The following is a 22,175-nucleotide window of genomic DNA, read 5'->3' as shown; positions in this document are numbered from 1 at the left end:
AACGGAAAGACTAACACTAAAGAAAATCCCACGATTGAGACAATTTAATAATTTAAAATAAAATGGCAAAAAAGTTTCAATGGACATATTTGATTCTTCTTCTATCAGGTTATTTTATAAGTCATTACCAGCAATCCAAGTGTTCAAAAGTGCTACCGAGATCCTTTCCAAAAATCTCATTTTTTAAATCAAATTTAAATCTCTGTACAGTTTCACCCTAGCACGCCTGTTCCACACTTGTCTTTATTTGCAGAAACTTAACGACGATCTGAAAGGGTTAACCCATCTCGAGAAAAAAAGTCACACTTTCTACAAGTGGTTTGAGAAGGTCGCCCATGAAGTTTACCCAGGAATTGGATCTATTGCTCACGCGGTGCCACCCGTCTTTATTGGCACACAGGAAAAATGCGACGCAAAAAAAAGTGTCTTGCAAGGGAGTGACCAGAGAGGCGACAGGGCACATCGCATTGTTGGGCGCTGTCTCAGGGTACGTTGTCTTCGCACTTTTTAAAACATTAAAAGATAAAGAAAGAAAGAAAGAAAGCGCAAGAAAGAATAAGAAGTCATAATTCATCATGCCAATTTAATACACTGTACATCACGTGTTGTCATGCCGTACTTTCATCATACCATCCTGCAGAAGGCGGTTTGTCGCTGCCGAAATATTGATAAAGAAAGTTCTAATCTGCTTACTGCTGTGTCCTCTTTTTGTTCAAATATTTTAAAAGATGTCATATTTGCTCTGTGCCGCCAGCCAGTTTAATGCTGGATTCTATCCCTAAGAACAAGAAGTAAAATAGTCCACTCGCCATAAAGAAATCATTTGAATAAGGGATTTTAAGCTTCAATTTTACTAATTTATTCAGTGTTTATTCTTGTGCAAAAGTATACCATTCATTGAAGTTTCATACATTATGTTAAGAGTAATGGGCTTTATGCCTCCTTGGCTAAAGGGATACTTTACATTGGATGTGACAAAGTCTTACAAATGTCCTGTCACTTTTACACCTTTATTTTCATGTTTGTTTGTGTGTCATACTTGAATTTTAGTTTCAAAAGTAGGCACAAAATGACCAGTACAGTAACTGTGCGTTGTGTTATACTTTGTTCCTTCTTCAGTCTTCTTAAGGTCATTTGATGGTTGATTTATGTACATATCCACACTAGAAGTTTAGTCATTTCTTCAGTAGTGTTTTTGTGACAAAGCGTGTATTAAAGTTTCAAATTTTGTTCGGGACGATGACGCCTCATGGCCAGTTTATTATATAAAGGGAAGTACGCGGTTAAAAATGGGCGTCGACAGAACCAATAAAGGATATTTAACTTGCAAGATCATATTCCTGTGGTTTGTTTGAAAGCCCCATGGGCCAAAAGCCGAATTGAAAACTTGAAACCTTGGCAACGTTCGACGGATCGCGAAAATCGTTCAGAAGTCTGTGAAAGTCGGTTGAAAATCGGACATGTTAATAGCACTTAGGTCAGATTCTGAAAATCTGTTTGTGTACATGTTTTTGTTTGCCAGATTCTAAACGGCCAGATGGAAATGCAAGGACAGAAAACTATGTTCATCATGAGCGGGATACATGTGGATAACGTGTTGTTGTGGCTGCGCTCAGATAAAGGTGCACGGCCTCACAAGAACTATGCAAGGGTGAGTGACAAGGGTGAGTGACAAGGGTGAGTGACAAGGGTGAGTGACAAGGGTGAGTGACAAGGGTGAGTGACAAGGGTGAGTGACAAGGGTGAGTGACAAGGGTGAGTGACAATTGCACGTATGAGTCCATCCGAATTTCTGCTCCAGAAATGTGTGTATTATCATGTAAAATTGTCCCGGGCAGCATCATGAGCGCAAATATGCACACATACAAAATATTGAAAAAGACAGGCCTCTTGTTTGCGACTCTCCGCATTATGATTTCGAGGAGGCCACGCATTACTGAGCTGAGTGCTTGTTTTGTTTTTGTTTTTGTGTTGTTGTTGTTGTTGTTGTTGTTGTTGTTGCTGCTGTTGTTGTTGTTGTTGTTGTTGTTCTTCTTCTTCTTCTTCTTCTTCTTCTTCTTCTTCTTCTTCTTCTTGTTTGTGTTGTTGTTGTTGTTGTTGTTGTTGTTGTTTTTGTTGTTGTTGTTGTATAATGGTCTCACTAATATTTGAATATCCGTCCACCACAAAGATCACTAGGTCGACTTACTTTTGTAAATGTTCCTTTTTATCTCTAATTAAACGTTCCAATAACGTTTAACTAATCATCTTTGTTTTCTTTTAATTCTACGCACACCTTATTCAGATCTTTGATAAACCGGTGCCTTTCGTCAATGAAGAAGAACTACAGAACGCGTGCAAAGCGAGGGGCGAGGCAGACCTATTGGTTCTTCACCAAGACAAAGGTGTTGTTCTCATACAGGTAAGGCCTCGGAAAAAAACTCCCTTTTAATTGTTGAGCACTTTATGACACAAACACGCTCACACATGCATGCATCTTCACACATGCATCTTCGCGCACGCTCGCGCACGCACTCGTACGCCGCTTGTACGCACACACACACACACACCTACACGCAGAGGCACACACGCAGGCACGCGAGCACACATACACACACTCACTGTCACGCGTACACACGCACGCGCACACACACACACACACACACTCACACACACACACATAATTAAACATATATGAATGCATACACAAATACATGCGCGCGCGTGCTCGCAGGCACCTACACACACGCCGCATGCATGCACTGAGGTTCTAATTGGAGAAACATAGAGATGAACATATCTTTAACGTGTGCATCTCTTTGGAAAGAGAATCGAGTTTAAAGTTGATTTTATCCTCTTTTCTGGCCCTTTACTCCGCTGAATGGTTTGTATTATTTGAGAGGATGAAAGCCGCTTGTTAATTTCAATGCTTTTTATATTTAGTCAAGTTTTGACTAAATATTTTAACATCGAGGGGGAATCGAAACGAGGGTATGGTGTATGTGCGTGTGTCTGTGTGTGTGTCTGTGTGTGTGTCTGTGTGTGTGTGTAGAGCGATTCAGACTAAACTACTGGACCGATCTTTATGAAATTTGACATGAGAGTTCCTGGGTATGAAATCCCCGAACGTTTTTTTCATTTTTTTGATAAATGTCTTTGATGACGTCATATCCGGCTTTTCGTGAAAGTTGAGGCGGCACTGTCACGCCCTCATTTTTCAACCAAATTGGTTGAAATTTTGGTCAAGTAATCTTCGACGAAGCCCGGGGTTCGGTATTGCATTTCAGCTTGGTGGCTTAAAAATTAATTTATGACTTTGGTCATTAAAAATCGGAAAATTGTAAAAAAAAATAAAAATTTATAAAACGATCCAAATTTACGTTTATCTTATTCTCCATCATTTGCTGATTCCAAAAACATATAAATATGTTATATTCGGATTAAAAACAAGCTCTGAAAATTAAATATATAAAAATTATTATCAAAATTTTTTTTTCGAAATCAATTTAAAAACACTTTCATCTTATTCCTTGTCGGTTCCTGATTCCAAAAACATATAGATATGATATGTTTGGATTAAAAACACGCTCAGAAAGTTAAAACAAAGAGAGGTACAGAAAAGCGTGCTATCCTTCTTAGCGCAACTACTACCCCGCTCTTCTTGTCAATTTCACTGCCTTTGCCATGAGCGGTGGACTGACGATGCTACGAGTATACGGTCTTGCTGAAAAAGGGCAGCTACTTGACTAAATATTGTATTTTCGCCTTACGCGACTTGTTATTCTCTCAGGTGCCAGGATATTGAGCGGTTTCGCATAACTCTCACGTAGTCTATTGCACGTGTCGTACGCATTTACAGCGTTTACTTCACTTTGTTTCTCAGATTGTATTCAAACGGTTCTGTTTCTCAGGTCAAAAGCGTCAGCAGAGAAGCCGTGGCTTGTGCACCAGTTGCAACCTCAACGCAGAAAGATCTAGACGCCTCGATCATAAAGAAACTGAAAGCTGCTGAAAGACAACTCAGGCGTGACCAAGGGATTCTGGAAACAGTTATGAAACAATCGCCACAGTGGTCGCGTGAGCTGAGCGGCAAGGTCAGGAAGGTCATAGCTGTTCCTAATCTTTCCACAGAAGATGTTGCACGTTTTAAAGCCGAGGTTGGAACGGTAGGTCTCCTTTTATGAAGAATGCATTTCTTTTATTTGCATTATACACGTAGTTGTTATTTTTCTTTGTTATGCATTGCTTTATATTTGTTTTGCCGATATTGTTAAGTGTGAATATTGTAAAAATGAAGACAGTCCAGCAGCTTCTAAACCAAATTAGTCTATCAATCTATTAAATTAAACTCAGTTTTGTTGATGTATATTTGTAACATAAAGAGATTGACATGGGATACGGACATATCCCTCCATTTGGTCCCAGACCGGAACTCATGAACACCCTGGTTGTTTGCTGTGATGAGATGGAGTATGTTGCTGTGATGAGATGGAGTATGTTGCTGTGATGAGATGGAGTATGTTGCTGTGATGAGATGGAGTATGTTGCTGTGATGAGATGGAGTATGTTGCTGTGATGAGATGGAGTATGTTGCTGTGGTGAGATGGAGTATGTTGCTGTGATGAGATGGAGTATGTATGTTGCTGTGATGAGATGGAGTATGTTGCTGTGATGAGATGGAGTATGTTGCTGTGGTGAGATGGAGTATGTTGCTGTGATGAGATGGAGTATGTATGTTGCTGTGATGAGATGGAGTATATGTTGCTGAATTGATTTTTGCTGTGTGGTGTACGCTCACTTTTCAGAAAATACACCAAGTTTGTTCGAGAATACTCCAAGTGCAAAACAGGGGTTCCCAGGTCTGAGAAATGCTTGAACAGCGCCGCCCTCAAAAAAGCTCCACTCAAGCTTCTCAAGCTTACACAGATGGCTCAGCGAAAGGACCTGTCAGGAATGGCAGGCGATTTGACACGACAATCAACATTGAACGCGAAAGAAGAAGAAGAATAAAAAATATCAACGAAAATTCAACGTTTTGTATTCAATGCCAATGTTACAAGAAGCTTGAGACGTTTTGATAGCTTTGTTCGAACTACCGCGATTTCCCCATAACACCCAAAGCCTTTTGGATAAGAAATGGCGTTCTGGTGAGAAAGTATAAGCGGACACCTCGCTCTTAGCAACTGGATAATGAATTTTTTCTATGATGTCCTTCGTCCATTCGTGATTTTGGTGTTTTTCTTTGCCATATCTTTCGAGTCAGATCTATGAAAGAGAAATGTTTGTTTCAGATGTCACATTCCTTGGGCTGAGGTTAAAGCTGTGGTCTATTTATGACTTTCTGGGGCTACGAGTTTGAAAATATAGGGCTTAAAATCATGTACAGAATTGTATTCAGCAAACACTACCCAAAACCCCACCTATACGGCGTGTATGACCTTGAGAGCTTCATTCAACGCTTGAATTTTGCAGTGATAACATCCGGTTTGCTCTCTCAAGACTGATCATATTTTATCTTCAAGAGAGATCAAGGGGGAAAAAAATAAACGATCCGGCGAAGATTCGAACTCTCGACCTCGAGACTTCGTGTCTGATGTCCTAACCACTATAGGCTACTGCGTCATTAGAGAAAAAGAAGGAAAAGCATTGATATGAATTCATGTTATTCTTGAAGCAGCATGATTTATATCTCTATCCGCCCATTGTTCAGAAGTGAATACATGTATAACTATTTCTTTGATGTCTGGTTTCAACTGCACAGAGCTTTGGAGAGATTCAATTAATGTTCTTGTCATTTTTCTTGCATGTTGTAAATAGAGTTATTGCATGGCGCGAATGCGATTCCGTGAAATATGTTTGCTTATAAAAGCAAATTTGAATGGCAATTTCTACATTTTGGCAACGCATGAATGGTAATTAATAATAATAATAATAATAATAAATAACTTTTCTATAGCGCGAGTCCCATCAATTGGCTCCAGGCGCTTTACAAATTCATTATAGAATAAAATAATTCAAGCGTAGAATGATATAACATTATTATTTTTTCTATTTTTGACAACCCTGGTGGAGTGGCCTAGCGGTTAAGACATCGGCCCCGACATTTCGAGGCCCCGAGGCTTTAGTTCGAATCCCTGCCAATTCGTTTATTTTTTCTGCTCGATCCTTCTTGACAAGTATGCTCAGCTCTGAGAGAGCAAACGGGATGTTACCACTGCAAAATTCAAGCGTTGATTGAAGCTCTCAAGGTCATACACGCCGTATATATGGGGTTTCGGGTAGCGTTTGCTGTACAGAATTCTGTACATGATTTTCAGCCCTATCTTTTCAAACTCGTAGCCCCTGATAGTCATAAATAGACCACAGCTTTAAGGTCACAAAGAAATATGAACGTCTGACAAAATGCTTGCAAAAGGGACGAGGCCTCAAAGATTTTAACACTCTTGAGCATTATGCTTGTTTATTCTTGATTGATTGATTGATTGATTGATTGATTGATTGATTGATTGATTGATTCTTTCATTGATCGATGGCACTTAATAATGTGCAGGATATCATTTTCCTGTGCAAAGAGGACACTCTGGAAGAGGGACCAGACAGCATTGCGAAAGCGGAGTCAGAAACTGACATCACACAATTTGAAAGATGGTGGACCCAAAGTCTACCGTCATTGCCCAAGCTGTTTGATCTAAGATGCATGAAGCAGATCATTGGAATGTGAGTTCTGAGTCCGCCTTCACCACACACACCCACCCGCCCCCACTCTACCCGCCCCCGTAGCTTCGAATGAGAGGAGTTAATGTGTATTCGTTATTTAAGCAGTCCTTGTGTATGAGTGGTTATTTGTATCAGATAAGAAATGTTCATTTGAGAAGAATGTTAGCACGTTTTAGATTTGGTATGTCACCCTTAAATAACCACTATTTACAGTATAAACCCAATGTCTCTTTCTCACACACCCACACACATACACACACACACACACACACACACACACGGACGCATAAACACACTACTCTATTTTGTTCATTTTGAAAAAAGATCTCTGTATTCATTTTGCCAACAAAAAGCGTTGGTCATCAAAATCATGTGTTTTGCCGTACATTTGAGCTGTTTTGAGTACACTGCAAAAATAGCAGCTTCGTTTTTTTTGGAACTGAACAATATCTCCTGTGTTCTGTCCCCTTCAATGATATTTTCTTTTTTTTTCTTCTGTGGTCTTGTCTGTACCATTCTGAATTTTGTCTGCTTCTGAGTAGGAGCTTCAGCAATCGTTTTGAATTCTGGTTTTCAAACAAACTATTGTCACTATACTTTTCAAGATACATTGGGCCTTTGTCGACGGTGTCAGAGCCTATGTCGGCGAACATCAAGGAACGAGTAAGATCGTTTAAGAATGCCATCAAGTACACTGGACTCCTGTTTGCTCGAAGTCTTCTTACGGACCGCCAGGTAAACTTTAAGTGGACTGAAATGGAATGGGTTTTTTGGATGAAGTAAGATAAACTGACTTCAAAACTGGTGTCGCAATTATCAGTACAAGTGTCCTACGCGATGAGCCCTCAATGTTTGAAATCACACACAAACATGCAGACAAACAGGCACAGGTGGTAGAGCACTGGACTTGTGATCGAAAGGTCGCAGTCGCAGGTTCGAATTCGGGCCGGGACGGACACGGGTCAACTTTATGTGCAGACCCAGAGACGGAAGCCATGTCCCACCCCCGTGTCATCACAATGGCACGTAAAAGACCTTGGTCATTCTGCCATAAGTGCAGGTGGCTGAATACACCTAAACACGCAGACACCTGGGTAGCGCGACTCCGTTGCTGCTAGCTTTCCACTGGGAGGAAGCGACCCGAATTTCCCAGCGATGGGACAATAAAGTACTGAGAAATGAGAACAAACAGGCACACAAACATACCCACCAACCCCAACAAACACACAAGGTGCTGATTTAACATCCAACAACTCGGGAGAGGGTTTTGGGTGGCAACCAGGAGGGCAGAACGACTTTACATGCTGACATGGTTACATACAATCGTAAATGGAAGCTGAGGATTGAACATTGTCTTCTTATTTTTACACACACCCCCCCCCCCCCTCCAACATCTTATTGTTTTAGAGCCAAATATTGAAGATGGAGACAGAAAAGCCAGGCCGTGTTTACATCAGTGGACCTCCCGGCTCAGGGAAGACCATCTTGCTTGCTCTCAAAGGCAGCCACTTTCTGGAGGAATCTGCAGAAAACCACGTGATTGTGCTCAACATGTATCGTGGAGCCCCAGGAAGAGCCATTGGTCAACAAACCTTCACCATGTTACACAAGAATGCTACGCACAAAGGCAGGGTACATCATCTGGAGGTAGACGTCGAGAAGAAGGAATTTGTTGACAAGGCTAACATAATGATGAAACAACCTGGGGTACAAGCACAAGGTACCCCTGGCGTGAAGAAGGCTGGAGCAAACCAAAAAGGATTACCAGGTATGTCTGCCTCAGGGTATAGTTAGACATTCAGAAAGGTTAGGTTAAGGGACGTGTAATGATAGACAAAACAAAACTTTCACGAGGGCCTCGATTTGTTCATGAACGAAGAGGAATTACAACGCACAAAATAATGACATTGCATGTCCGGTGGTCACTTAGCTTCGTATGTTACTTTTGCGAAGACGACAGGAAGCAAAATCTTAAACTTACGTCTCTTGATTTTAAATTCTGGATTTTGACATGTAAGCATTCTCTCTGCTTCAGGTTCAACGCATACTAAACGCCAGGAAAAAGTCAGCACCGGCTCTGTACAGAAAGGAAAAGAATGTAAACAAGAGGTTGCGACTCTAATCCAATGCAAAGGAGGGCTGAACAAAGTTCTTTTCCTTGTGGATGAGATATACGTTGAATCTTTCTGGCAGGAGATACTGGATGCCTTCAGTGGAGAGTTAGCCGAGAGCGAGGTGTGGTGTGCTGGGTTGTTCAGCAAGAATCCTACAGGCTTCAAGGAACATGAGCTGAACTTTGTTCTCCGCTGTCCTCCTGCTGTTCAGAATTTGCTCTACCACGTTGACTGGGACGAGGTATGTTGTTGTTTTGAGAGTCCTTCGTTTTATTTGACTGGAATCTTGTGAGTTTGTTTGTTTCTTTGTTTATTTACTCTTAGTCATATTTTCACTAAATGTATTAATATGGATTGAGAATCGAGACGAGGGTTGTGGTGTATGGGTGTGTGTGTGTGTGTGTGTGTGTGTGTGTGTGTGTGTGTGTGTGTGTGTGTGTGTGTGTGTGTGACTCATTTCCTATCCTCCCCTCTTTCTTAATTACGATGGGCGCAGTGGCGTGGTGGTAGGACGTCGGCCTCCCAATCGGGAGGTCGTGAGTTCGAATCCCGGTCGCTGCATGCCGCCTGGTGGGTTAAGAGTGGAGATTTTTCCGATCTCCCAGGTCAACTTATGTGCAGACCTGCTAGTTATTTAACCCCCTTCGTGTGTACACGCAAGCACAAGACCAAGTGCGCACGGAAAAGATCCTGTAATCCATGTCAGAGTTCGGTGGGTTATGAAAACACGAAAATACCCAGCATGCCTACTCAACGAAAGCAGAGTGAAGCTGACTATGCTCTCAGAGTATAGTTTGAAGAACCCAAATGGGCAAACGAGCTCACACGTAACCAGAAAATTCTGGAACGCTGAAGAAGAAGAAGAAGATTACAACCAGTCGACCCAAGGTTAAACCCGAATCAGATTAAATTTCATGTTCTATATATCTTAACAACATTTTAATTTGTGATATGTGTACATCTTTCTTGTTACTCTTTGAATAACCAGCTCATACATCTTTTCTAGTGACCCTTCAGAGGAAAGAAGTATTGCATGAGTTGCAATGTGATGTCTTTTTCTCTACACACAGGAACGAAAGGAAAAGTATAGACGAGACACAGACGTGATAGAGGTGTCTACCAACGGACCCATACCCCTATGTATCAGACACGAGGGGCACACGCAAGAGGGTTCTGGTTCTGTCATCAACTGTGGATCGTGTGCCGAGGACCTTGCACGCATTCTAAATAAGTTCAAGTCGATAAATACTGAACTCAGGAGTGCTCCACCAGGTGCTTCTAAAGGTACCCCTGACACTATGTGTGTATCTGATTATTGATGTCAAACAGTCTTATATGTGTGTGTGTGTTTGTGTTTGTGTGTGTGTGTGTGTGTGTGTGTGTGTGTGTGTGTGTGTGTGTGTATGTGTGTGTGTGTGTGTGTGTGTGTGTGTGTGACTGTCGACTCGTTTCTCTGTCTAACAAGCCGATGGGTGTTTGTGTTTGTTTGTGTTTCTGTCTGTGTATTTGGTTGTCTGTAGCTGTTGTTCATCTTTTCTTTGTGTCTTCGTCGACGACAGATACTGAATGGATTTCGAATGGAATCATTTATACTGACATAGGTTTTGGGAAACCTGAATTAAGAATATATACCAGGATGCCCAAACGTACGCTAGTCACCTGTAAAACTAGTCTATATCAGGGGTGAGCTGGGGTCTAAAAAAAGCTGCTTTGTCAATACATAGAACAACAAGAGCATAATTACTGCTGTGTAACCCTGTCAAAGAGAAAGATGACATCAAAGCACATATCAGTAATAAAACTGTCCATATACAGCTGTTCTTAAGTATGATTAGGTAGCATTCAGAGAAAAAAAGACTCGTTGGTTAGTTTTCTTGCAGCTTTCACTTTTCAAAATAATAGATTTATGTTATCTTATATTTCCTTATCAAGGCAACTCTTTGTGGTCGGTGAGAGTGGAAAGTATAAACCCTCTGTTGTTGCTCGGTGTGCAGTCTCTACCAAGGCCGATTCTTCCCCTGCTGGCGCTGAGATGAAGGTGGTCATTCTGGTCAACCTTCCACGTAGCAGCTACAGCAAGGCTGGTGATTACATCGAAACAACTGATGCAGAATACAACAAGCACATGGCTGCTGTCCGTGACAGCCCCTTCATAAAGAGATTGAAACGGGGAGGAATAGAGGTAGAGCTGAAAGTTGAGCTTGCTTGCAAGAAATTGGCGGACTGTTCAGAGCCTCCGTTTGATGCGGTTGCAACGTGGCTGTACAACTTTCAAGGCCTCGAAGGGGATGTTGTTATTTTTCTACCCGGGGATGCTTCGCCTAAAGATAAGAAACCAGGCCATGCTCGTGAAATTCCCACTCCAGGGCTGAGAACAACCAGTCTCAATTCTGAGCAAGAAGCGGGAAATGCTTGTGGGGGGCCTCCGGCATCACAGTCCGATGGTGCTGTGGCAAAGGACGTAGCTACCAGGGCAACAGGCGTTTTCTCTCCTGCAACTGAGTATCTTACTCATATTTTGAAGATTTCATCAGTAAAGATCGGAGAGAAAGGAAAAGATCAAAACGATGATCACCGGCCCAAACCTGCCGGAGCAAACGGTGGAGACATGGATAGTACTCCTTGCAGCTTAACCCCGCTGCAGTGGAACACGGCAGACATTGCCCGGTACAGCGACTGGGACCAGACCAACATCCTGATCGCTGGGTCCAGGTGTCTGTCTCAGCTCATCCTCCTCGTGCCATAACTTGGCACAGACATTGCACTGTACAGCGACTGGGACCAGACCAACATCCTGATCGCTGGGTCCAGGTGTCTGTCTCAGCTCATCCTCCTCGTGCCATAACTTGGCACAGACATTCGGTCTTAGTACTGCAATGGACTGAGTCACGATGGATATTTGAAGAAAATACTGGCGTGCGTAACAGCTTATAACGTTAGATTGTTCTGTGAAGATCGGAATGTCCACACATACATTTTCTTTATTTGCAGATTCACCAATGGTTTAATTCGTTTTTGCGAAAGCTCCTTTGCAGCTTTATGGACAATATACAGGAATTTATATTCGAACATATTATGAATGAAACACTTCTACCAGTGAAATGTGGAGTAGCTGTTTGTGATGGGGTCTGGTGTTGCCTTGTATGCTCTTGGGACCTTCGCATACTCACGACAGATTTTATAGGGCAATTGAATTAGGTCTAAAATGTCAACCCTGTTTGGCTGGCTTTGCCTCCAACGGTAATCGTTTTGCTTCTTGCGTTCGGTTACAGTAGGTTGAGACTGTATAACTTGAGGCTGCGAAATGGCCCTGGTACTCTGAACATTTGTCCCCAACTCTTTGTCTTTGGTTGCGTACAAAGAGGACAACATGGCAGCATTTCATTGGCTCAAATGAATGCATACTGTTTTCTACAACACAAGTTCCAGACGAATTTTTGACACACCCTCAATTTGTGTGTGTGTGTGTGTGTGTGTGTGTGTGTGTGTGTGTGTGTGTGTGTGTGTGTGTGTGTGTGTGTGTGTGTGTGTGTGTGTGTGTGTGTGTGTGTGTGTGTGTGGACCTTTTAGCGATTGCAGAATGAACAGAGAAAAGAGTCTACAAGTTGTGTTGCGTCATAATTGTTATTCTATGCATGTATTTTTTCAAAGACTGGTGATTTCTATTGCAGTGGAGGACAGGGGGAGTAAAAATATCATTAATGAATGCTGATTTAATTTTATGTTCGCAGTGATTGTCTGCCCGTATACGCTTGCACGGCGCTAGGAGAGGCAATATGTTAACAAGACAATCGCCTTTTTAATCTCAACTCACTCACTGGAAATAATTTGCATGTCAGTTTTTTAAAGATTTGTTTTCAGACCATGCTGCATGCCTTTACAAAAAACAATATTTTGTTTAAAATGTCGCCTATTACACAATGAAAAGATTACTCTTGCTTAGTTTTTGTTTGTTAGTGGGTTGTTTATTTTACTAAACTAGGCATGCAACACACTAAAGTCATTGTGCAGGTGAAATGACAAACGTTGTGATGAATATTTTGTCAGGTAATTTATTTTTAATTTTTATTGAGTGTTAATGTTCAACTAATTTATTTTTTTTAATGAATGGGCCTCTTTTGATAATGTGATCGTCGTATCAAAGACATTTTGTTTTGTACAAAGTTACTCAGGCTTTAACAGGTTTCTGTGATATTTACATCAGTTTTGGATGAAGATTTTTTTATATATTATCAAACATTGTATTTTCACATTTTTGTATGTACTGTTTAATTTTTGAGACAATTATATATTGTGCAATGAAATTAGTTTTATAGTGATGGCATGCTTTGATACATGTGGAGGTATAGAGTTCAGTGATATGGTAACAATCAAAATTGTAGAGTTGCAAATAACGTTAATAGATTCTGTTTTGGTATCATTGGATGTTCATGTGTTGCTAGATAAATGCATATAGGAATGTTAGAAGGTTTGTGCCATATTTTGATGTTTGTGTCATTGGATGTTTAACAATGGTTGAAAGACTGTATTCAAAGGTATTAAGAAGTCCGTCCTAAGATGTGTGTACTCAGGTTATATGTACAAATGTATGTTTTACTGTGCATCCATATGTTTTACCAACGACAGCATGTTATAGCAGCATAAGTAAAAACATGCACAACTTACTGCCTTTCACGCCTGGTGGCGTGTAGGGCAGCGACAAAGAAACATGCACAAGCAGAAGCCTTTTAACTTTTTACGGTGTATTTTATATTTACACCCCCGGTATAGGGGTGTGTATAGGTTTCGGTCGATGTGTTTGTGTGTTTGTGTGTTTGTGTTCGCATATAGATCTCAAGAATGAACGGACCGATCGTCACCAAACTTGGTGAACAGGTTCTATACATTCCTGAGACGGTCCTTACAAAAATTGGGACCAGTCAAACACACGGTTAGGGAGTTATTGGTGGATTAAGATTCTACAAGGACTTATAGAGGGACATCTTAATGCTCAAAGGGAAATAACCATTCTCACTCAGTCACTGCCACCAACTGAGAAGGTTATTTCCCTTTGACGGGGGTGTTTTTCCTACCGCGGAGGAATTTCTTGTTTGATATTTAACATATCTGTGGTTTAAATGATAAGGATCCTTCCTTGTGCTTGTCTGTTTTTGACAGAGGGCGCTCGCACGTTTGTATTTGCCTATGAACGAAAGTTAAAAGTGCAATCATGGTAGTACATCTGTTCCCTCGCCGTTTGAAAGATATTCACAACAAGAGGCGAAGCCTTCAAGGCTCACGTAAGAAATCGACAAACAGTAACACAAACTCAATCACTCCGTCACACATACACACACACACACACACACACACACACACACACACACACACACACACACACACACACACACACACACACAGAGTAAGCATTGGTGAAACTGTGCAAGAAAGCGAGACCCTGGATCTGGCAACTAGTCTCGGCCCGCTCACAATAACAATGACCGAGACTTTCAGTAATTTCTTTGCGTGACGTCTAACCCTCTTACGTCATAATGTGACGTCTTCAAATAGTTTCTATCGGCCCGCTCACAATAACAATGACCGAGACTTTCAGTAATTTCTTTGCGTGACGTCTAACCCTCTTACGTCATAATGTGACGTCTTCAAATAGTTTCTATCACACACGTCAAACACTTTTGACCGAGACGTAATCTTCTTATGCGAGCTTTATCCATAGACTCGGAAATGTTAAAGTTTCTATCACACACACACACACACACACACGCACGCACGCACGCACAGACAGACAAAGTTTATCATCGCATAGGCTACACTTACGTGAGCCAAAAAGTATAAAGAGAAGCTATAACTGTCAAAACATATAGGCAAATCACAAGGTTAATCCTTGGTAAAAAAAGAAAAAAAACCCGATGTGTTTTCCCCAAGATTCAAATTAGCAGAATGTGGTGAAGAACGGCCCGGTGAATTTTCTTTCGTGTTATTGGATCATTGAATAAGTCATCGTTTATTTTTTTATTTTTTTTAATTTTTTTTGTTTATATATCTATCTATTTCTCTATTTATTTATTCTTTTCATTGTCTGATTTAAGTTTGTGGACTTTAAAAAGAAACACAATAAGATGAATCAATAGAAAGAAACGAAATGATAACACGTCTATGATCGTCCGAGCCAAACCACAACTAACACAAACTCATTGTTTCACTATTTCCATTTAAATCTATAGTTTGTGACGTTATTGTGTTTAGACATGAGGGAGCAGCATTACTCACTACTGCATCGACAATGTCAATCTCATTTCACATTGACTTGCACATTGTTACGATGTTTGTATGTGCATTGTTTGTTCATTCTGTTGTGTATGATTTGTTGTGTATGATTTGTTGTGTATGATTTGTTGTGTATGATTTGTTGTGTATGATTTGTTGTGTATGATTTGTTGTGTATGATTTGTTGTGTATGATTTGTGAACACGTATTGTTGTCCTATTGTCCTATTGTCATTCTAAATTGTTCTCAGAGGCAGCTATTTTTGTTGTTGTTGCCATTTCTACTATATTTTGTGATTAATAGGACTTTTTTTTCCCTCCATGCTTATTCACTTAAGACTGGTTCGAATTTGTTTTACATTCTTTAATTTTGTTGTTGTTGCAATTTTATGATATAACTGTTAGTTTGAATTTCTCTCAAAACAATAGGCAGCCGTACCTTTATTGGGTGGACTTAACGATTTTCCTCCAGGATTACTTACGTGATACTGGTTTTAGTGCAGTGCCATTTGCATTAAAACAAAAGGTTAAAAGCTTTGCGGTGTTTTTAAGTCTGTGTGCGTGTGTGTGTGTGTGTTTGTGTGTGTGTGTTTGTGTGTGTGTGTGTGTGTGTGTGTGCGTGTGTGTGTTAGTGTGTGTGTAGGTTAGTGTGTGTGTGTGTTAGTGTGTGTGTGTGTGCTAGTCAGTGTGTGTGTGTGTGTGTGTGTTAGTGTGTGTGTGCGTGTGTGTGTGTTAGTGTGTGTGTGTGTGCTAGTGTGTGTGTGTGTGTGTGTGTGTGTGTGCTAGTGTGTGTGTGTTTGTGTCTGTGTCTGTAAGTCTGTCTGTCTGTCTGTCTGTCTGTGTCCGTGTGAGATAAATAGCGTGTACGAGAGAGTATACATGTGTATGTGTTTGGGCTCAGAGAGGATATGGTCTTGTCTTTTGGTTTGTTTAACAAGTTTTGAAGATATGTTTTGATATCAGCCTGACAAAAACGTAAGATACCAATGACAAAAGTCGACTTTTGGGGTACCATTATGTGAGCGGCAGTCACGTGACCCTGTAAAAGAAATCTTTGATACGAAAAAAGTGCCAGACAGCCAGGCTGAGTGCCTTAAATGGCAGAGAAAAAAATGTAATTAAAAGACACAGGAATGAATGTTTTAGGTGGAGAACAAAATTATCACAATACGTTTTTGGCACCGTTTTATAACACCACCCTTCGTCTTCACGTAGCCTGTATTAGGCTACCAACACTGCATCTACATGTCAACGCAAAGACCGATTGATGTGTTATAGGGCCTACTCAGTTATTGCGCAATGCACTTGTCCTTCAACTTATTTTTGCAAACAGCACACGGTTTAATTTTGCCTGCACGCACTTCAGAAAAATCAATTTGAGTTTGCTAAACAAAAAAAAATAAAAGCCATTGTCATCAAACTGTGAAACACTTTGCGGGACGGCTATTGTTGCCTGTAGTCATGCAAGGAAAATCCGCAAGCATAATGTGTAAGTGTAGCCATGCATTGCCTGAGTGAGAGAAAAAATACTTCCTGGTTTGGGAGCTGGCTCAAGCTCGGGTGACGGTGTACCTGTGGTTGGGAGCTGGCTCAAGCTCGGGTGACGGTGTACCTGTGGTTGGGAGCTGGCTCAAGCTCGGGTGACGGTGTACCTGTGGTTGGGAGCTGGCTCAAGCTCGGGTGACGGTGTACCTGTGGTTGGGAGCTGGCTCAAGCTCGGGTGACGGTGTACCTGTGGTTGGGAGCTGGCTCAAGCTCGGGTGACGGTGTACCTGTGGTTGGGAGCTGGCTCAAGCTCGGGTGACGGTGTACCTGTGGTTGGGAGCTGGCTCAAGCTCGGGTGACGGTGTACCTGTGGTTGGGAGCTGGCTCAAGCTCGGGTGACGGTGTACCTGTGGTTGGGAGCTGGCTCAAGCTCGGGTGACGGTGTACCTGTGGTTGGGAGCTGGCTCAAGCTCGGGTGACGGTGTACCTGTGGTTGGGAGCTGGCTCAAGCTCGGGTGACGGTGTACCTGTGGTTGGGAGCTGGCTCAAGCTCGGGTGACGGTGTACCTGTGGTTGGGAGCTGGCTCAAGCTCGGGTGACGGTGTACCTGTGGTTGGGAGCTGGCTCAAGCTCGGGTGACGGTGTACCTGTGGTTGGGAGCTGGCTCAAGCTCGGGTGACGGTGTACCTGTGGTTGGGAGCTGGCTCAAGCTCGGGTGACGGTGTACCTGTGGTTGGGAGCTGGCTCAAGCTCGGGTGACGGTGTACCTGTGGTTGGGAGCTGGCTCAAGCTCGGGTGACGGTGTACCTGTGGTTGGGAGCTGGCTCAAGCTCGGGTGACGGTGTACCTGTGGTTGGGAGCTGGCTCAAGCTCGGGTGACGGTGTACCTGTGGTTGGGAGCTGGCTCAAGCTCGGGTGACGGTGTACCTGTGGTTGGGAGCTGGCTCAAGCTCGGGTGACGGTGTACCTGTGGTTGGGAGCTGGCTCAAGCTCGGGTGACGGTGTACCTGTGGTTGGGAGCTGGCTCAAGCTCGGGTGACGGTGTACCTGTGGTTGGGAGCTGGCTCAAGCTCGGGTGACGGTGTACCTGTGGTTGGGAGCTGGCTCAAGCTCGGGTGACGGTGTACCTGTGGTTGGGAGCTGGCTCAAGCTCGGGTGACGGTGTACCTGTGGTTGGGAGCTGGCTCAAGCTCGGGTGACGGTGTACCTGTGGTTGGGAGCTGGCTCAAGCTCGGGTGACGGTGTACCTGTGGTTGGGAGCTGGCTCAAGCTCGGGTGACGGTGTACCTGTGGTTGGGAGCTGGCTCAAGCTCGGGTGACGGTGTACCTGTGGTTGGGAGCTGGCTCAAGCTCGGGTGACGGTGTACCTGTGGTTTGGGAGCTGGCTCAAGCTCGGGTGACGGTGTACCTGTGTTTGCCGATAGTTGATGCCGTCACTTGAGAACTGAGCTGGGCTCTATTGTGCGGTGGCCCAGTTTGGGTCGGGACAAAAACCTTGCAGCGATTGTCAGCAAAAACCGATACGAATACATACAGATAAATAAGCTATGTATGCACAGCCGCACAGACACTAGTTACACAAACTGACAAAGACTCGAACACAGACACAGACTCGCCCGCACACTGACACACACCATGCACGGCATAGACAGACAGACAGGCAGACAGACACACAAACACACACACACATACACACACACACACACGCGCGCGCGAGCACGCACACTGGCACACACACACACACTCACACTCACACACACAAACACACACACACACACCTTGGCGCACACACATTAATTTTTAACTTCTGCTCTACATTCGTCTCCCACTGCCCCGCAAGGGAAACACACAATTGCAAGCGTAGGCCCATTGCGCGGTAAGCTATTTTGAGAGCTCACACCAGTGAATTACCCAGTTTCTGAGAATTCCCGGACACCTCAACATTGCAAAATTCGTCGTGGTCCGAGGCTCTGCTTGTCGTCTGCATCATGTGGTTTTATTCCGTCAACAATTTAGTTATATACTCCAGGATACCTTTTCGTCTCTGTTGCTTTTTTGACGTTGAATCCATAGTATCTGTGTTTCAGTGTAGAGGAAGAGACTTATAGGTATGTGGTGTGTTTGGTGAGTTTAGTGTCGCACTTACCTACTGTGACTGTTTCTCTGCTAGTCAATAGCCACACACACTGAGACATACCGCTGCTTTTAATCGCTGCTATCTTTGCATGTAGTTCTACTGCTGATTTAAAAAAAAAGTAGAGGGATACAAAACATTCTACCCCGTATCCGCAGTGTTTCATTTTATACTTTGTATCCCGTCACAGAACACTTTTTGTTGACTACGTGTAAGCCGATACATGTGTTAGCGTTGGGTATGTCAGTCACTGACACGAACGGTTCAGACCGTTAACGGACTGAATGAACGCATGGCTTCTGTGGTTACCCGCCACTCCGGATGGAGCATTAGCACGACAGATAATGATTGACGTGTTTTTATTTTTGTGTTTGTAATTTTCTTGTCAATTTGGAGATGTTCTTGTGATTTGTAACAAGTAGTGTCGTCTGCTGGTGTGATTCTCAGCAGAAAAAAGGAATTTCCCGAAGTTGTCTGTACTGGGCCTATTTTCAGTTGTATTTTTAGAGATGTGCCTTGACTCCCCAGAAAGTGAGCGCAAGGGAAATTTTGCTGACAACATCTGCGAGGAAACCATGTGGGAGCCGCGAATTCTCAGCAAGCCCCACAGTCACACTAATCACTGACGTGATTCAAGATCTGTTATTCAACTCAACAGAAGTAATAGGTGTGTCTTATCTCCGGCAGATATTGCTAAGACTGAGCAATCTAGATACTTCGTGATTCTTTTCGTTGTTAATCTTTGGTATTTTTTTCTCAGATTTATTTTGTCTGCTATTGTGATTTAATTTAATCTGGTATTTTTTGTTCATATGTAGCCTTCTTAATCTGCTATTGTGATTTATTAAAAAAAAAAAAAGAGAAGATTTAAGTTAGTATTGATCGATCAGAAGTTCTTAATCATTACGGACTTTCTGTGTGTTTTGTGTGAAATTCAAAGCTTGAGTTGCTGTCAATAATTGAAGAGACTGTAAAATATTTTGCTGGTGTACATAACGCTTACACAAGAGTTAATCAAACAACTTCCGGGTAACATTAGTGTACCCGATCTACAACCAACAGACCACAACTGAAAATGGATTATCCTGGTTCAGTCACAATGCGACTTCAGCTGAATTCCGACTAACGGTGAGTAATTTTCCACTTGCTCAACATATTCAATATTGCCATGCAATGCTATATGCTAAGCATGTTGTTTTGGTTTATGAGTTTGTATGTTTGTGACTGTTGTTTTGAAAAATTAATCACGTCAATTTATCACGCACAATACCTGACTTGAATTTCTTTTTTTGAGATATCCTCTTCATGTTGTTGTTACCAAACTTTTATCAATTGCCGTGTGCCCTTAATTTAAGTTGGGGTCTCATTTGTGAACGCTTTGCTTTGTCTATCAAACTGACCTTTTTCTGCTTTGTCTATCAAACTGACCTTTTTCTGCCTTGTCTATCAAACTGACCTTTTTCTGCCTTGTCTATCAAACTGACCTTTTTCTGCCTTGTCTATCAAACTGACCTTTTTCTGCCTTGTCTATCAAACTGACCTTTTTCTGCCTTGTCTATCAAACTGACCTTTTTCTGCCTTGTCTATCAAACTGACCTTTTTCTGCCTTGTCTATCAAACTGACCTTTTTCTGCCTTGTATTGTCTTTTTATTTATGACATCTAATCTTTAATATCTATTTCTTCTTTTGCTGTTTTGTCTATCAGTGACCGACTGTCATGGGTAGGATCAATTGTGAAATCTTTCTGTCAAAAGTACATATATCTTATTTCGTGCCTTCATATACCAAGAAGGAAGCTTCTGGCACTCAGCCCGGCGTGCTATAAATGCATTATGTTTTTCATAGGACAGTGTAACAGATTGTGTAATGCGGAGGGGGGAAGGTAACGTGTCTGTGGTTGTGTGTATGTGTGTGCGCGAAAGTATGTGCGCGCGCGTGTGTGTGTGTGTATGTGTGTGTATGTGTGTGTGTGTGTGTGTGTATGTGTGGGTGTGTGTGTGGGTGTGTGTGGGTGACAATTAATTGTTTGTAATTATGAGTCCGGTTGTCTGTACTGTTTGTTTACTGTTGAATTTTATGAATTTCCCAGGACTTCTTTTGTCATGATATTTTTTAAATTCATCATTTAAAAAATCTAAACAGCATAAGATACTGATAATGCTATTTGTTATTTCTGGTATCACCAGTTCACCAGTACCGAGGTGCACGAAAAAGTTACCAACCGGGTGGGAGGGAGTCAGCCGCGGTGTTGGACTGGTTACAATTGAGATTTGTTTGGATTTCAACGAATTAGACTCCGCGGTTTGTTGTCACTCGTTTGGGTTTCACCCACTTTCACTTCGTGCACCTTAGCCCTGGACACTGATGATTATAACAGTATTCATAGGGAGATTTCCTAGGGAAGAATTTAGGGTGGGATAAGATGATGCGTAGTTATAATTATACGATAAGAAACGATACATCTTTTTTGGCAAGGGTTACTGCATGTAATGCGAAACCATTCTAATTTTTTTAGTAGAGAGAAGTACCACGCTAACTTAGGCCAAACAAAAATATATGTTGGTTTAGGGTAACGTGACCCAAAAAGATAGGGTTGGTAGGTCGGCTTTTTTTTTGGCTTTTTTTCTCAAATTTAGTCGATTTTAAAGAAGGTTACTTCCCTTAGTCACGGTATGGTTCGCAAAATGTGCCAAAAGTTGTGGGGTTTTTTTTAGAAAAGAAAAAAAGTGTTTGGGTCGGTGGGAAAAAAATAGGGTCGGTCGGGTTATCCTAAACCAACATTATAAGATGTTTGATGGGTTGTTGACAGACCAGCTTTTTTGTCGTCCGAGGGGGAGCATATCGTCTTTTGTTTCATATTTATTGACCAAGGCCGAAGGCCGCGGTCAATAAATATGAAACAAAAGTCGATATGCCCCCCGAGGACCGACAAAAAAAGCTGGTCTGTCAACAAATCACCAAACATCGTTTTTGTCATCATTTTGGTAGTGAGAAAATAAGATAACAATCAACACAGGGAGCCATGCTTTGAAACACGGGTTCCGTGCTGATAACCACACGAGTTCTGTGCGGATAACCACTGGCAATCAAAGTTGGTGTGTGAAAGCAACTTTCTGTATTTTTGAGTTCATAAAATGTTGGGATGAATATGTCAGGTTTGAGGATGCACAGTTATGTTTGTTCATCTCGGTATTCCACTCCCTCGGCTTTCAGTTGTGAGTATTAAGCTTAGTAATCGAATGAGGAAGCTACGTTGAGTCAAAGGGCACAGAAGATTTGCGTCGTGCAGCGAAGGAAAGAATCGCGACCTTGTTTCCGACTCAGTATCTCTTTGTTTTTCATTAGACCTGTCAATCTGCTTGCTCGGCTTTGTGAGATGTTTGCATATCTTGTTGCTATTTTCTTTGCTTTTATCATTATTTCTTATTTGTGCTTCGTTTATCGATACAACGTCTTGTGCACGGGTCAAAATGTGTGTG

At 42.2% G+C, this 22,175-nt stretch overlaps 1 protein-coding gene across 1 annotated transcript; it reads left to right on the top strand.

Annotated features, from left to right (window-relative positions):
- Positions 1–3,899: 3,899 nt before the first annotated feature.
- Positions 3,900–15,609, top strand: LOC138948211 (uncharacterized). Its single transcript, XM_070319714.1, has 7 exons — positions 3,900–4,145; positions 6,530–6,696; positions 7,302–7,431; positions 8,104–8,464; positions 8,732–9,051; positions 9,881–10,094; positions 10,805–15,609. Exons 1-7 carry the CDS (start codon positions 4,032–4,034, stop codon positions 11,554–11,556), a joined length of 2,058 nt encoding a protein of 685 aa, XP_070175815.1. The 5' UTR covers positions 3,900–4,031; the 3' UTR covers positions 11,557–15,609.
- Positions 15,610–22,175: the final 6,566 nt, after the last annotated feature.

Source organism: Littorina saxatilis, linkage group LG15 (genome assembly GCF_037325665.1).
Source record: "Littorina saxatilis isolate snail1 linkage group LG15, US_GU_Lsax_2.0, whole genome shotgun sequence".
NCBI lineage: Eukaryota > Metazoa > Mollusca > Gastropoda > Littorinimorpha > Littorinidae > Littorina > Littorina saxatilis.
This window is presented reverse-complemented; position numbering and strand designations above follow the sequence as displayed.

Bases quoted from the DNA above. Each gene is read 5' to 3' on its own strand.
- LOC138948211 (XM_070319714.1), top strand. From the start codon at position 4,032: ATGAAACAATCGCCACAGTGGTCGCGTGAGCTGAGCGGCAAGGTCAGG. The intron at 8,465-8,731 runs GTATGTCTGCCT...TCTCTGCTTCAG, and splicing joins AAACCAAAAAGGATTACCAG to GTTCAACGCATACTAAACGC. The intron at 10,095-10,804 runs GTACCCCTGACA...CTCGGTGTGCAG, and splicing joins TCCACCAGGTGCTTCTAAAG to TCTCTACCAAGGCCGATTCT.